Source organism: Ictidomys tridecemlineatus, chromosome 1, assembly GCF_052094955.1.
Source record: "Ictidomys tridecemlineatus isolate mIctTri1 chromosome 1, mIctTri1.hap1, whole genome shotgun sequence".
In the NCBI taxonomy this organism is placed as follows: Eukaryota; Metazoa; Chordata; class Mammalia; order Rodentia; family Sciuridae; genus Ictidomys; species Ictidomys tridecemlineatus.
This window is the reverse complement of record NC_135477.1, coordinates 153,346,406-153,363,659: the sequence shown is the minus strand read 5'-3', so window position 1 is coordinate 153,363,659 and position 17,254 is coordinate 153,346,406. Positions and strand designations below refer to the sequence as shown.

The following is a 17,254-nucleotide window of genomic DNA, read 5'->3' as shown; positions in this document are numbered from 1 at the left end:
TGAGGATTGAAGCCTTAGCTTAGGGCACATTAAGCACACTCTACCACTGAGCTACAACTCAAGCCCCTTTTTTTGTTTTTTAAATTTAACTTAATTCAGTTAATTTATTTTTAATTTTTTCTTCTTTTTCCAATTAATTTAAAAGAATTTTTTTTTTTAGTTACATATGGACACAATGCCTTTATTTTTATGTGGTGCAGAGGATTGAACCCAGTGACTCATACATGCCAGGCAAGCGCTCTACCACTGAGCCACAACTCCAGCCCTCTAATTCTTTTAAAATTCATATATCTATGAAGAGCTGCAGACATCTGAAACCAGGGAATCTTGCTCAAGAGCCTGTATTTAGAGCTGGGCATGGTGGCACACACCTGTAATTCTAGCGGCTCAGGAAAAATCTTAAAAGAGTATTCAATTTCCAATTCTATACCAACTGTAACAGAAAATAGCAACAAAGAGAAAATACCATAAAAAGACATGTCCGTAAGAGAAAAAACCGAGATGAACAAAGCTGGTAAGCCAGTACCAAATATAAGCTTTGGGCAAATGACTAAGAAATTGTTCCCAGGCACAGAAGTAAGGCAAAATTTATTAATTCATTTTGTGAAGCTGTGTAACCATGAAGCCATGCCAGAGATAGAAAACTGAGGAACAATTAAGTCAGATTGTAGGTTAAACGAACAGTAAAAGTATTACATGTGATACAGGAATGGTTCAGTATGACGATATCCAGTAATAAAATATATAACATCAACAGATCAAGGGATATAAACCATGATTGCCTTAATGGATGCTAAAACGCATTTGATGAAATTCAACATCTATCTCTTATAAAAACTCTCAAATTAGGAATCAACCAAGGATCTCTCTCAAAAACCAGCCAACAGTTAAGGGGTGCCTCCAGGCAGTGTTTCCTGAAGCACTTCTTTGTCTGTTCCATTGGTTTGGGATCAGGGGGCCTGCCCCTGGGAAGTACTGCTAATATGCGATGTACTTTCTAGAAGGGGGTTCAGAGAGAGAACAATATGTCTTCCAAAGACTTGAGGCCGAGCATCCCCTGACATTGAACCTCTCCCAATAATATATCTAAGGCCTAGTATTTCTTGGAACACATCAGTAGCCTTTCAGCTAAAATTTTTTTAAAAATCAAGAAATTTTCTTGAGATTGTGATCACATTGATCTTGAAAGTCTAGCCCAGTGTTTTTCAACCTTCTTCTAGTCCAATACACTAGGGGTGGGGAATGGAGGAGGCTATGTGCTGATTCCCATGAGTAACAGGGCTTGCTATGGCAGGGCCTGCCAACCACATGGCTATAGGTGAACAGTGGAAATTTAAGGTTTAATGTATTTACCTGTCCATACTGTATAACTGCATAAAACAAAGAACCAAATATTCCCCAAAAGTTGTTTATCAAGAAGAAATCCTTTTACTCTAGTCTGTACACATGAACACTTTATGAATGATTATAACCTCTTTTCATGGTTTGGAAAAAAAATCAGTGCAAACATGTAGAAACTCAAAAAGTCCCAAGAAACAGTGACAAGATACTGAATACCACTGGAATAGAGGAGCAAGTCCTACCTCAGGTGCCGGTTAAGTTCTTCCACATAATTTTTTTGATCAAGGACATCGGTAATTCTTTCATGCCTTATAAAGAAAGTATACAAAGGGGAAAAAATTTATTGGTGGTTAATAGTTTGTAACTGTCCTCCAACCTTCTGATCATCTTGTAGAAATGCAAATGCCTTCGCAAACCAACAGTCAGAGCTGAGTAATGTCTGCATAGCCCTTGAGTAAATAGAGAGCAACACTAGCCAGGGACATAGAATCTGGAGCGTGGGGAACAAGTGCCCTTAGAGAAGGTACCCAGAAGATGTCCTCCCTCTTCTGCAGACTGGCCAGGTCTTTGGCAAAAGGGTCAGTAAAAATGGAGAAAATCCACAAGCATGCTCTGTTCTTCTGCAGAGCTTAATTCCTTACTGAAAATGAAAACATATTATCTGTTATTAATGAAACTAAACAAAAACTAAAATCTAATTTTTTCTTGGTGGAACTGGGGATTAAACCCAGGAACAGTTTACCACTGAGTTAGACTCTCAGCCCGTCTTATTTTTTATTTATTTTATTTTATTTTTTAAAAATGTTTTAGTTGTACATGGAAACAATACTTTTATTTTATTTATTTATTTTTATGTGGTGTTGGGGATCGAACTCAGTGCCTCACATGTACTAGACGAGTGCCCTACCACTGAGCCATACCCCAGCCCCTTATGTTTTTATTTTGAGACAGGGTCTTGCTAAGTTGTCGTCCCTGAACTGTGATTCTCCTGCCTCAGTCTCCTGAGTCACTGGGATTATAGGCATGTGCCACTGCAACACGCGCCCCCCCCCCCGCCCCCTGCACAAACAAAACAAAACAAAACAAAAAAACCAATAACCAAAAACTCCCTAAAATCTCAAAGCAAAAACAAGAGTAGAGTTCTCTTGCTGGGCATGGTGGCACATGCCTGTAATCCAAGAGACTTGGGATGCTGAGGCAAAATGATTTCATGTTCAAGGCCAGTCTCAGCAACTTAGTGAGGCCCTAAGCAACTTAGCAAGACACTGTCTCAAAATAAAAAATAAAAAGGGCTGGGGATATTGCTCAGTGGTTAAGCACTCCTGGATTCAAACCCTGTACCAAAAGAAAACAAAAGAGTAGTATTCTACTACTACCAAAATTTCATTAAAACTGCGAAGAAAATAGTATACTATGTAGTACTTACTCTTTGCCACCATCAAGATCCTGCACATCCTTAAGGTAGAGGGAAAAATCAATCACTCCAACCTGATTTAAATAAAATGCACAAGTTTAAATAAATGATAACATTTCTCATTTTCAATAAAGCCTTATAATTCTTGGAATTCAGGATATTCAATTCCACCACAGCTAGATATCTAAAGAATCACATTATTTATCAAGATTAACAAAGTTCTGCCAGGCATAGTGGTGCATGCCTGTAATCCCAGCAGTCCGGGAGGCTCAGGCAGGAAGATCTTGAGTTCAAAGCCAGCTGCAGCAACTTATTGAGGCCCTAAGCAATTCAGTGAGACTCTGTTTCTTAATAAAATCTAAAAAAGGTCTGGGGATGTGGCTTAGTGGTTAAGCGTCCCAATACCAAAAAAGTTTAACAAAGTTCTTTGGGTATAAAGTAATTATAAAAGAGAAAGAGAATGCTATCTAGACAGAAGTAGATATTTTAACTGACACTTCTGAATCCTTTTTTTTTTTTTTTTAACATTTTCAGTTGTAGATGTACACAATACCTTTATTTTATTAATTTCTTTTTAAAAAATATTTATTTTTTAGTGTTAGGTGGATACAATATCTCTGTTTCATTTTTATGCGGTGTTAAGGATCGAACCCAGAGCCTCACACGTGCCAGGCGAGCGCTCTACCACTTGAGCCACAACCCCAGCCTCTTATTAATTTACTTTTTATGTGGTGCAAAGTATTGAACCCAGAGCCTCACACGTGCCAGGCGAGCGCTCTACCACTTGAGCCACAACCCCAGCCTCTTATTAATTTACTTTTTATGTGGTGCAAAGTATTGAATCCAGAGCCTCACACTTCCTAGGCAAGTACTCTGCCCCTGAGCTACAACCCCAGCCTTTCTGAGTCCTTCTTTACCCAAATTTTGGTGAAATCATCTATCTAGTCTCTATCTCAGGGAAAATTCTCTGCCAGTGCTCGGAGCTAGAGAAGACTAAGACCCCTTAAACAACTAAACATCAAAGGCTTTTGATATTTCTGTTAAGAAATAAAGCACTTGTAAGTGAAGCCATTCCTATTTAAATTACAGGAAAATTGGGTACAACTGAAATCTCCACCTAGAGGAAACACTTAATTCAACCATGTTATACCATATCACAAAGAATCAGTGGATCAATGTATGATAATTTGGAAAAGTCCCAAGATACAATTTTAAGCCAAATAATAATATGTATATCATTAACCCCAGAATAGTAACCCCACTATATTAAAACCAAAGTTGTCTGATGGATTTAAGACACAACTATACCTTTTCTACCTTCATCCCTTAAACCTACATGGCTTTAGTGCCAATCTTTTTTTTTTTTTTTTTTTTTTGGTACTGGGGACTGAAACCAGGGGTACTTCACATTCCTAGCCCTTTTAATATTTTATTTAGAGACAAGATCTTGTGAGTTGCTTAGTGCCTCAGCCTCCAGAGCTGCTGGGATTCTAAGTGTGAGCTACTGCACCCGGCTCTTAGTACCCGTCTTGATAAAATGCAGTAGAAATGATGCTGTATGATTCTTTAGCTCAGTTAAAATAGACAATACAGTTTCTATCTGTCTATTTCTCTTAGAATATATGCCACTGAAACTCCGAGCTTTCATGTAAAAAGTGAAAAGGCTCGATACCACCTGGAAAGACAGATAGCAATGCCTAAGAAGCCCTTGCTGTTCCATCCCTAGCTCTTTTCAGTTTGCTCAGTTAGAGGACAGACACTGCAGAGAGCAAACCCCAGGTAATTCTGGCCCCAGCTACCATCTAACTGTACCACACGTGCTCTTGAACAAGAACCACCTACCTGACCCCATTCAACTCCTAACTGTGAGAGATACAGTAACTGTGATAGTTTTCATGTCTGTTGATTTCTTACACAATAACAGAACACTAGAAGATTTAATTTAAAACAAAACCTTTGGATACATAAATGAAGAGAAAAGGCTGTAAAAGATTTCTCCCCAAATCTTTACCACAACTTGTGGAGAAGAGAGGACTGAGAGGGAAGAGAAGGGGATTCAAACTTCACTTTTTACTCTATATTCTTATATACTGCCCAAGTTTTTTTCAGCAAGCATGGAATTCTTTTGTAATAAAAAATGAAATCATAAAAACATATATAAATCAGCTGGAAAATACAATGATAGAATGAGAAAGAACTAATTAATAGTGAAAACAGAAATGAATGGATTAGAAAACAAAGCTCTATTCTCAAAGTTCAATCTGTACCAAGTGTGATCAATATTTAACAAGTGCATAGTATTAGAGATGAGGACAGTGAGATTTTAAAAAGCTGCAACAGAAAGTTGTCATACAACTCTAGTCTAAAAGATCTGAATGAGGGCTGGGGTTGTGGCTCAGTGGTAGATTGCTCACCTAGCACGTGTGACGCCCTGGGTTTGATCCTCAGAACCACATAAAAATAAATAAAATAAAGATATTGTGTCCAACTACAACTGAAAAAAAAAAAAAAAGATCTGAATGACATGATTTCCAGCTGGGCAGAGCGATGCACCTTTGTAGTCCTAGCAACCTAGGAGGCTAAGGTAGGAGGATTACAAGTTCCAGGCCATCCTGGGTAACATAACCACACAAACAATCAAAACACAAACAAAAAGGGCTGAGAATGTAGCTCAGTGGTTCAATTCCCAGTACTACAAACAATAACAACAACAACAACAACAATGACAACTTTCTATATGGCAAACAGCTTTGAGAAACAAATAAAAAACCACAATTAATTAAAAACAAAAATTTCAATAAAGGGTCAATGTCCTAACCCTATTAAAAAAGATACAAAACAACAAAAAATGGAAAACAGAAAATTGGGCAAAGGACATGAATAGGTAGTCATAACAGTTCAAATAAAACTTGATACTTCTTTCCTTCTTAAAAATACAGATTTGAGATGAGTTGTACTGTCTATCTGAAAAGGACTGAGAACATGTGCAGTGTTAGCAAGAGGAAGAGGGTTCTCTTACATAAGGCCAGAGGATAGGTCCTGGAGGTCAATTTTACAGTATGTGGAATATAGTAGATACTGTAACAAAACAACTTCAAAATTTATCCTAACTAAGTAAATGAACAAGAGTACAAAGAGATATTAGGACATTTATAATATTGTTGCTATAACATGGAAAAGATCTAAATTAGTAAGATATTGGTGAAATTATGGTATGAATTATGGTATGTTTAAAAAATGGAATACCATGCAACCACCTTAAAATGTTTTACATCTCTACTGTCATTGAGTGTGGTATGGAACGTATACTGTCAAATTAAAAAAACACCAAGTGGGCTGGGATTGTGGCTCAGCGGAAGAGCGCTTGCCTAGCACGGGCGGGACCTAGGTTCGATCCTCAGCACCACATAAAAAAATAAAGGCATTGTGTTGTGTCCATCTACACCTAAAAAATAAATATTTAAAAACAAAAACAAAAACAACAACAAAAAACACCAAGTGCTGGGGTTGTGGCCTAGTGGTAGAGCACTTACAGAGCATGAATGAGGCACTGGGTTTAATCCTGGTGCTACATACAAATAAACAAAATAGGTGCTGGGGTTGTGGCTCAGTGGAAGAGTGCTTGCTTGGGTTCAATCCCTGGCACTACATAAAAATTAAAAAATAAAAAACAGGTATTGTGTCCATCTACAACTAAAAAAAATTAAAAAAAAAAATCAAAAAACACCAAAATGTTGTGCCTAGGATATTTTATTCATGTATTCACTTTTATTCATGTACCAGATATGTACCTTGGAGTAATGACATTATGCGTGGTTTAGTTTCATTTTAAAATACTTCTAGGGGCTGGGGTTATGGCTCAGAGGAAAGAGTGCTCGCCTCGCATGCGTGAGGCACTGGGTTCGATCCTTAGCACCACATAAAAATAAAATAAAGGTATTGTGTCTACCTACAACTAAAAAATAAATGTTAAAAAATACTTCTATTACTGAAAAAACTTCAACAGTAAAAACAATAAAAAGTATTTTTCAAAAAAAGGTTTGTAGGGCTGGGGATATAGCTCAGTTGGTAAAGTGCGTGCCTCACATGCGCAGGCCCAGGGTTTGATCCCCAGAACCAATAAGGAAAAAAAAAAAAGTTGTGCGTATGGGCAGGGAGATGTTATTAAAAAAAATGTGAGGCCCTGAGTTTGATCCCCAGTACCATGCATACACTGACATCAACAAAAGTTGATGTGGATATAGAGGGATTTGGGAAGCTTTAGTTCAGTTTTTTTTTCCCCGTGGTACTGGGGATTGAACACAGGGGTACGTTATCACAATGCTATATCTCTAGCCCCCCTCCTTTTAAAATATCTTTGTTTATTTATTTTTATGTGGTGCTAAGAATCGAACCTAGTGCCTCACATGTGCAAGGCAAGTGCTCTACCATTGAGCCACAACCCCAGTCCCCATCTCTAGCCCTTTTAAAATATTTTGTTTTAAGACAGGGTCTTACTAAGTTGCTGAAGATACTGCTAAATTGCTGAGGCTGATGGGAGAGGGGAGGAAGAATGGAGGGAAAAGGTAGGGAATCATGAACTAAAATAGATTTCCATGCACATAATGTTTGCTGGGATGAAGCCAACTACTATAAAGCCAACTACTATAAATAAAACAAAACAAAACCAAAAAACCCAAAAATCGGGAAAAAGAAAAAAATTGCTGAGGCTGGCCTTGAACTTGTGATCTTCCTGCACAAGCCTCCCCAGCAGCACATACCACTCCATCTGGCTTATACTTTACTGCTTACTCTAATTTGTGTCCCATTTCATCAACCTGACCTCCCACCTGACTCTATTTTCCCACTTCTCATCCAACCTTCTGGAACTTTTGGACTAGTCTTCTCAATGTTTTTGCTATGTGTACTCTAGGCCACTTCTAACTCATGGCCTAAATGGCTACTAAATCAATCTTTCTCAAATCCAGGCCTGGTCATTTTAGTACAGTGCTTAAAAACCTCCAGCAGCTTTCCTAGGTTTAAAGGGTAAGAACTAAACCCTTTAATGTGACACTAATGGCCTAATAACCTGCCAGTTTCCAAAACCTTTACCTCACTGGACAAACTCTATTCCGGTATGAAGAACATACTAGGGGGCTGGGGATGTGGCTCAAGTGGTAACGAGCTCGCCTGGCATGCGTGCGGCCCGAGTTCGATCCTCAGCACCACATACCAACAAAGATGTTGTGTCCGCCGAGAACTAAAAAATAAATATTAAAAAAAAAAAATTCTCTCTCCCTCTCCCTCTGTCTCTCTCCCTCTAAAAAAAAAAAAAAAAAAAAAAAAGAACATACTAGGCTTTCTGGTGTGCCTCTGTCCATCACCTTCCGTGAGTTGCTTTCCCCACTACTTTCCTCTCTGCTACAGCATAGCACTTTGCTCAGTTTTCCACCAAAAGGCTTTTGACCTCTGTCCCTTTTTAGATTCAGTACATATTTGCAGATTCCATGTAAAATTCCAGGGCTAATTCATTCATCTAGAGCCAAAATCCCATTTTACCTGAGAATCCAAGTCTTCTCCTTTTAAGCAGAGGTTGGCATCAAGAACATTGAGTCCCACCAGCAGACCAACAATAACCATCCCTTCTTCCTCCATCATCAATGCCTCAGGTTCATAGAACTCACTAAAAGAGATTGCCATGACAAAGGAGATGCTCAGAAATAACTTTTAGATTCCTTCACCACAACCTGCTCTGCTTTTTCAACTGTTAGCTGATAGGCTAGCTACTGACCTCATCCAGGAGCCAGTAGCTACATGGTGGCAAGTTCTTTTCATTTATTTCCACTATGTCAAGTACTACTATTCCTTATTGCTACTATTTGGATATTAAGTATCTCCTAAAGATCTGTGTGGTAAAGGATTGATGCTATTGGGAGGTGGTGGAACCTTTAAGAGGTAGGGCTGAATGAGAGATCTTCAGGTCATGACAGGTGTGCCCCAGAAGGGAATATTGGGATCTTGGTTTCTTCTCTCTTTTGTTTCCTGTCCAGGAGGTGAATGGTTTTTATTCTACAACATGCTCCTGTTGCCTTGCCAGAGACCCAAAGCAACAGGGTCAATTGATTTTTTTTTAGAGTTAAAATTTCTAAAAAATTATAAGCCAAAATTAACTTCTTCTAAGATGATTCTCTCAGGGTTCTTTTTTTCCCCCCTTCTGATTGGGAATTGAACTCAGAAGTGCTTTACTACTAAGCTACATCCTTAGCCCTTTTTTTAAAAAAATTATTTTTATTTTTTATTTTGAAGACAGGGATTTGCTAAGTTGCTGGGGTCTTGATAAAATGCTGAGACTGGGGTTGGGGTTGTGGCTCAGAGAGAGTGCTCGCCTAGCATGTATGAGGCCCTAGGTTCGATCCTCAGCACCATATAAAAATAAAATAAATATATTGTGTCCACTTATAACTAAAAAATAAAAATTAAAAAAAAATGCTGAGACTGGCCCTGAACTTGTGATCCTCCTTTCTCAGGCTCATAAATTGCTGGGATTATAGGTGTGCCCCATTGTGCCAGATTTTAGGTATTTGTTATAGTGATGGAAAGCTGACTGATATATTCTCCATCCTTTCCTCTTTCTGTGGTTTAGGATGGGCTCTTCCCTCTTTCTGTTTAAGGCTAATTCCTCTATTCAGATCTCGAACCCCAGTCCTTCTCATTATCTCTTGAACACTGCGTTCCAGAGCATCACTCTGCCTCTCCTACTCTACATTAGTTCCCCATTTGCAATGATATGAACTACTTCTACATTTATGCTCTTGATAAACAGGAAATAGGAATCCACAGCCTCCCCACATCCAAGAATAAAACCCTTTCCTCTTCCCGTGTCCCACTGAGTGATCTGTGCTGTAAAAACTTCCTTACCGCCTAGTCATCTCAGTCATTTACAGTGGGGCTCCACCTCCTTTGCTATTGATTCTTATCACTAATGATTTACTAGTTTATCAAATCCACTGGCACCCAGGCAATTCTGTGTGTGTGTGTGTGTGTGTGTGTGTGTGTGTGTACACATACATATGTGCATTCAGAACTTAATGTCTTAAGAATTAGCATATTAGAACAAAATCTGTAGCTCAATTTACTTAGTATAATTATATTCAGAGTACAATGGATATGAAATATTTGAAATAAGTATTTATCACATAAAAAGATGTTCAATAATAGGCTATGACTTAAAAACACTGAAAATTTTGGGGTTTAGACCACACTGTAAAAAATATTTTTATCTCACTCCCTAAAAGAATTAACTCCAAAGTGATTCCTGAGCTGTAAATTCTTATAGTCTAGAGAAAATTCCTTTTATGATGACTACTTACTTATATAGATACAAACATAAAAAATGAGCCAGTTATAAATTTCAGTGATAGGCAAATTAAGTTTTTACTAATGATAAAAGATATAAAATTTTATAAACTGGATATGGAATCCTGAACTAGGTAATATAGATGTGTTCTATTACAAAAAGCAGGATTTTATACTTTTAAAATTGCCCACTGTGGGCTGGGGTTGTATCTCAGTGTTAGAGTGCTTGCCTCACATGTGTAAGGCACTGGGTTTGATCCTCAGCACCACATAAAAAATAAGTAAATAAAATAAAGATATTGTGTCTATCTACAACTAAAAAAAAAAAAAATTGCCCACTATATCTAGTTTTAAACTCATTTCTTTCTTATTATCATTCAATAAATGATATATAAATATCATTTCATAGAAACTGGAATAGTTTGTCAGTTATCAAATCTTAGATATTGGTACTTTTAAAGAATTATATTCGGGCTGGGGATGTGGCTCAAGAGGTAGCATGCTCGCCTGGCATGCGTGCGGCCTGGGATCGATCCTTAGCACCACATACCAACAAAGATGTTGTGTCCGCAGAGAACTAAAAAATAAATATTAAAAATTCTCTCTCTCTCTCTCAAAAAAAAAAAATTTAAAAAAAATAAAAGAATTATATTCAAAATTTTTCAAAATGAAGTCATGTGAATATTCACTCATAATGACTTTCAGATATCAGTGCTCAAAAGAGAAACATTGCTATTTTAAAACTATGCCACAGAATAAATATTTAAGATGATAATTTCAATAAAACATTATGTACTCATATTTTAATTCAAAATGACCTACAGAACTATGCTCTAATTATTTACAAAGCAAAAGATAAGCAAAGATAGATGATGAAATACCTTAAGAGATGTTTATTGTCTATAAGTACTTTCAGATAATCTGCCAGTTTCTTTTGCATGAGAGCAAGATAAAGCCAAGCTCTGCCTCTTCCCACAGCTGTCCTAGAATTCAAACAGAACCAAACTGTTGTGTCATAACCATAACATACAGAAAAACCAAACCAAACCAAACCCCCCAAAACCAATCTTCAGTTAAGCCAGAGTGATATACATGATTGTGCTCTTGAATGCACAGAACAGTGTGAACAGGTGCTTTAGGGTGGAAGGAGGGATGTGCATCATTTGGGCACGCAGAGAAAAAGGCCCACTGCATAATACCTTTGTGTGTTATTTAAGTTTTATACCATGGGCATGATATATTTCAATAAAAGGAAAATATCTTAAAGCCAAAAAACACATTTCATTGACAGCCAGGAAATATTAGGTTAGATTTGTATAGGAAAAATTTTTTTCAAAAGAAAAAAATTTTAACATCATGCATGTTAAAGTGCTGATGTCTCATGAGTTTTCTAAGGCATTGGCTCAAAGGGGCAATTTTGTTTTATTTTTAATTGTAGTAAAATACACGCAATATAAAATTTATCTTCTTAACCATTTTTATTTATTTTGCTTATTTTTTTGGCATTAGGGATTGTTTGTTTTTGTGTGGGGTGCTGGGGATTGAACGCAGGGCCTTGTGCATACAAGGCAGGCACTCTACAACTGAGCTATATCACCAGCCCTTGGCACTGGGGATTGAACCCAGGGATACTTTGTGCTGAGCTACATCCCCAGCTCTTATTTTTTATTTTGAGACAGGGTCTTGTAAAGTTGCTTACAGCCTCACTAAACTGTGCAAGCTGGCCTTCACCTTGGATCCTCCTGCCTCAGGCTCCTGAGTTGCCGAGATTACAGGATGGCTTAACCCAATTTTAAACATATACTTTCAGTAGAATTAAGTAATTTACACTGTTTCCCAGCTGGTCACCAACTGCACAAAGATGCAATTTGGAAAAGGCCTGCATTAAACATTAAAAAAAAAGCCTTCCTATTGTAGATCTAAAACCACTTAAAGAAAAAAAGATTGTTTCTAAGCACAGCAACTGCATTTGTAACATCAAAGAAAGTAGTGAAGGTAATCAATAATCTGCATAAAAGGAAGGTCTTCCGGCCAAAGACCTTGCTACAAAGGTCAAATGCAGTCTACGTTTCAGAAGCCAGGCTCAGAAAAGTTAATCTAATTTCATCAATAAAAAGGCTTTGAGCCAGGCTTGGTGGCACATGTCTACAATCACAACTACTTGTAGGCTGAAGCAGAGAGATTACAAGTTTTGGCAATTTAGGGAGACCCTGTCTCAAAAAAAAAGTCAGTATTGTGGGCTGAGTAGTGTGTGCTACCAGGTCTGACTTCAGTGGTAGGACACTTGCCTCTCACGTGGCCCTGGGTCGATTCTGAGCACCACATAAAAATAAAGAAATATAATAAAGGTATTGTGTCCATTTATAAATTTATAACTAATATATATAATTTTTTAAAACATTTTTTTAGTTGTAGATGGACACAATACCTTTATTTATTTGTGTTTATGTTTTATGTGGTGCTGGGGATTGAAACCAGTGTTTCACAAATGCTAGGCAAGTGCTCTACCATTGAGCCACAACCCCAGTCCCCTACAACTAAAATATATTAAAAAAAAGGTCAGTATTGAACTGTACATACAGTTTTGTAGTTTTTTCATTTGATTTTTAACTTCTTTCCATATCAAATATTCATTCACATCTTTTTAATTAATATCATTAAATGACATAATAATTACATATATTTATAGGGTACCTATATCAGCATTTTATGCATATGAAAACAAGTACACAAACTCTTATTGTCTTCCTTAAAAAAAAAACAAAACTAACTAGCTGTTCTGCAACTTGCTTATTTCATTGACTATCTGTCATCTTGAAAATCTTCCCATATTAGTACACGGATGATTTAACTCAATTTTCTATACCTTTAGTGTTTTATTATTAGACTGCACCATTTATTTAGCTTTTTTTTTTTTTTTTAAAATACAGGCATTGAACCCAGGGACACTCAACTACTGAGCTACATCCCCAGCACTTTTTAATATTTTATTTAAATACAGGTTCTTACTGAGTTGCTTAGGGCCTTGTTAATTTGCTGAGACTGGCTTTGAACTCTCAATCATCCTCCTGCCTCAGCCTCTAGAACTGCTAAGATTATAGGCATTTGCCACTGTGCCCAGCTAGCTTTTTTTTAAAAAAATAAGCTGGTTCTAATCTACTGTCAAATATAATTCTATATACTATATGCATCTCTCCCTCTCTCTTTTTTTTTTTCTCTGTTGCTATGATGGTCTGGCTCAAGTTATCTTCCTGCCTCAGCCTCTCAGGTAGCGTGTGCCATCAGGTCTGACTCTGTGTCATTTTCACATTACATCTGTAGGATAATATGCCTAGAAATGAAATTGCTGGGTCAATGGGCTGATGTATTTGTAATTTTGGTGGATAGTATCAAGCTATCCTCCACAAGAATGAGTGCAATATGATGCTATGTGAGGGTTGGGACAATAAAAAAAATATAAAATCTATTTGGCTAATTATACACTAAGAGGACCTGGAAAGATACTGACCAAGACATTAATAGCATTTTCTGTTTTTTATTATCTTTGTTATTGTTGTGTTGGGGATGGAACCCAGGGCCCTGTGCATTTAAACATCTGCTCTCTATCACTGAGCTACATTCCCCAGTCCCAAAGTTTTTACCTAGCTAGTAGGAAGGTGGAAGTTTGAAATTTTAAATTTTTTTGCCTTGTTTTTATGTCTCAATGAAAAATTAGCACTTAGGAAAAAAAAGTTATTTTTAATTTTCATAAAAGAGAAAAGGCTTGTCTAGGTTTAAGTGCCAATATGAGCAAGTGGTTTTATCATATATAGTTATGTTCAATAATTAAACCATGGTGAAAACAAATAAGAATTTTGAATATTATGTCATGCTATAAAGGATAGTTTATGCCAGGTGTGGTGGTGCATGCCTGTACTCCCACCAGCTCAGAAGGCTGAGGCAGGAGGATAGTGAGTTCAAAGCCAGCCTCAGCAATTTAGCAAGGTTCTAAGCAACTCAGTGACACCCTATCTCTAAATAAAATACAAAAAAGGGCTGGGGATGTGGCTCATTGGTTAAGTGCCACCAGGTTTAATCTCTGGTACAAAAAAAAAGGGGGGGGATATTTTATGTCAATTGGATAGGGGTATTAAACTAGAGATTCCTCCTAGGATGCAAAATTCATCCTATAAGAACTACCTTAAACAATCCTTCACACTCCTAAAAAACAAAAACAAAAAACATAAGCCATAATACTTTGTAAATACTGTAGTAATTTTAGAACTTTTGTTAATATTTAATAAAATAGTAAAAACATTGGAGCTCTTTATGAAATAAAACAGCCTTCAACACGGCTCCTCCTTCTAAAAGGTGGGGAACTGTTATATATATCTTTTTTTGGACATACATAAGCTTGTGGTTTGTTTAACAACCACAGAATTAACAAGGAAACAGATGTGGTAAATTTGGGTGAGAGTATGCTCTAAGTAAAATAAGACTTCAGAAATGCCTTAGGGTTGGGGGGTGTGAGGCCCTGGATTCTATTTCCAACATATGGTGGGAGAGTCATTAAACAAACACTTGAAAAGCAAGGTCTGCAAAAAATTTAAAACTTATGTGGTATAGGCCAGAAGGTTGAACTAGGGATAGGGACAGAAGGCTTAAGTCCAATCTTAAGAAGAATGCACAGGGCTCAGCAGCAATGAAGTTTAGTGGAACTTAAATGACTTTAGTATTCAACTGATCTTTCTGGCTGGCTGCACCACTCCCTTGCCAAGGAACAATGGACAAGTCACTTAAACACTCTAAGTCTCAGTTTCCACACTAGCAAATAGGGATGTCAATAGCTATCCTAGAAGATGGGTATGCAGAATTAGACAATGAAGTGTCCTCAGTACAATGTAGCATGTAGCAGATCCTTAGGGTGGCAGCTGTTATTATTATCTGAAAATGGCATAGGCTGGCTCCACAGAAGTGTCAAAAAAAGGCTTAAAAGTCAAGTTTTACATCAGTGTAAAGATCCCTAAGGTCCCTTCTAAATGCCAGATTCCATGACAATGCCTTGTGTGTGTTTTGCCTAGTTTTTGATCTTAAGCCTATGTATAGTAGTCCCAAGGGCATAGCTAGTCTTTACATAATAATCTGTTGGTCCCAGCCTGTTCACAAATGCCCCTTGTCCTGGAATCTAAAATATGGCCTGAGGGGCTGGGGATGTGGCTCAAGCGGTAGCGCGCTCGCCTGGCATGCGTGCGGCCCGGGTTCGATCCTCAGCAGCACCACATACCAACAAAGATGTTGGGTCCGCGGAGAACTAAGAAAAAATAAATAAATGTTAAAATTCTCTCTCTCTCTCTCTCTCTCTCCCCCTCTCTCACTCTCTCTTAAAAAAAAAAAAAAAATAAATAAATAAAATATGGCCTGAATTGTATTATTCAAACTGCTCAAATGTATTTAAAATAGATTCTAGGAGAGTAATAATTCCTTTTCCTCCTGTTCTTTGGTTGACAATGTCTTCATAACCTATTTGACTTGCATGGCAAATAGGAATCACTGTCCTCATGTTAAATAAAAGGAAACTGAAGCTCAGAAAGGTGCAAATCTTGCTGAAGATCATGTACATAATGAGCAGCAGAGCTTAAAAGTCTAAATTGAATGTGGTTAATGCTATAATTTGTTTCAAATTAGAAAAAGTTTCATTAGCAAGGAACTGAGAAATGGGTAAACAGAAGGAAGATTTTTTTTTAAAATATCAAATTAGTAAAACTATTTCTCACTCACTTTAATTCTGGCAGATTTCTGACACTAGTAGCTATATCTGACGCTTCTGGACAAAGTTTCTCCACCAGCTCCAAAGGACCAAAGAAAGATTTATTTTGGCCAATAAAACTCTTCTTAACTAAAAGGGAAAACAAAAGTGTTATTCATAAGAACAGGTTGCAAAATTTATTCTCCCAAAAGGTAATAGAAAGTTGCAGAGCTTCACTGCTTAATCCTTCTGATTCAATCTTTTTCTTCTTCTTCTTTTTTTTTTTCCTGATTCAATTTTGGGGACTGGGAAAGACCAAAGAACTAAGTAGCACTCTTTTCCCCTGGTAACTGAGTTTCTCTGACAAACCTATTCTGCTCTTTCTCCAAGTATTATTACTGCTTCTCAAATAAAAAAGCTGCTTTCTATGCCCACCTTCCCCCTTTACCTTCTTGATGTCAGTATCAATAATTTTTTTCAAATCATCATTGCTTTTTTTTTTTAAACCCAAACTGCTGTAATAATTGTTGGTCTCTTTACTCTTCATATCATCACCTTCCCACTCTTCCAGTCTGTTTTGGATATACATAGCTAGAAGTTCTTTTAAAAATACAAGTTAGATCATGTTTTTTCCTTGTTTAAAATCCCCCAAATACACATAGAATTAAATCAAACTCCTTATCATGACCTCTAAAGGCATACATTATTCAACCCCTTCTCACTTCCCTGACCTCATCTCGGTTCAGTTTCCCTCTCAGCATGCTTCAATTATCAGGAGTTTTCCTCAAACCAAGGCTGGTCACATTCAGGAGCTCTACATGCTGTTGGTGGTATTGTTGTTTTTTTTCTCCCGTGCTAGGAATGTTCATGCCTCAAATCTTTGTAGGACTGTTTAACTTCTCCACAGTAGCTGAAAGTTTCCTTCCTTGATTCTACTTTCTTGAATTTGTAGCATTCTGTAATTGTTTAAACATTTACTATCTTCTTATCCTCTAGAATTTTTGCTGTCCAGAGCAATCACTAGCCACATATGCTACCTACAGAGTGAGCACTTGCAGCATGGCTAAGTAAAATTGAGGAACTGAATTGAGATGTGCTATAAGTGTAATACACAATGCACTTTTAAGCCTTAGGATAAAGAATGCAAAATATGACATTAATAAGGCTTCAAAATAATGATTATGTGTCAAAATGATAACACTGTGGATATTACAGGGTTCAACAAAATGCACTACTGATATTAGTTTTAGCTGTTTCTTTTTACTTTTAAACGTGCCTAGCATAAAATTTTAAAATGCCTATGTGGCTTACAGAACATTTTTTTTTTCCCGACAGCACTGCTCTAGAAAGAATGCTGCTTCTCGAGGGCAAGGAAGTTCTTCTGTATTCTGCTGTTATCCTTTCACTAAGAACAATGTTGGGCACTGGTGAAAAATGAT

The 17,254-nt window shown here is 37.2% G+C and overlaps 1 protein-coding gene across 3 annotated transcripts in view; it reads right to left on the bottom strand.

Annotated features, from left to right (window-relative positions):
• Positions 1-17,254, bottom strand: part of Rufy1 (RUN and FYVE domain containing 1) — a 56,968-nt gene that overhangs the window by 25,674 nt on the left and 14,040 nt on the right. For 2 of the 3 annotated variants that reach the window (XM_005339347.5, XM_021735966.3), the window contains exons 3-7: positions 15,848-15,965; positions 10,972-11,073; positions 8,294-8,417; positions 2,768-2,829; positions 1,584-1,649 (exon numbers count right to left, since the gene is read on the bottom strand). In XM_005339347.5, the coding sequence (XP_005339404.2) occupies positions 1,584-1,649; positions 2,768-2,829; positions 8,294-8,417; positions 10,972-11,073; positions 15,848-15,965 (472 nt within the window). The remainder of the gene's footprint in view (positions 1-1,583; positions 1,650-2,767; positions 2,830-8,293; positions 8,418-10,971; positions 11,074-15,847; positions 15,966-17,254) is intronic. The other variant, XM_078049908.1, reaches the window with a different exon arrangement.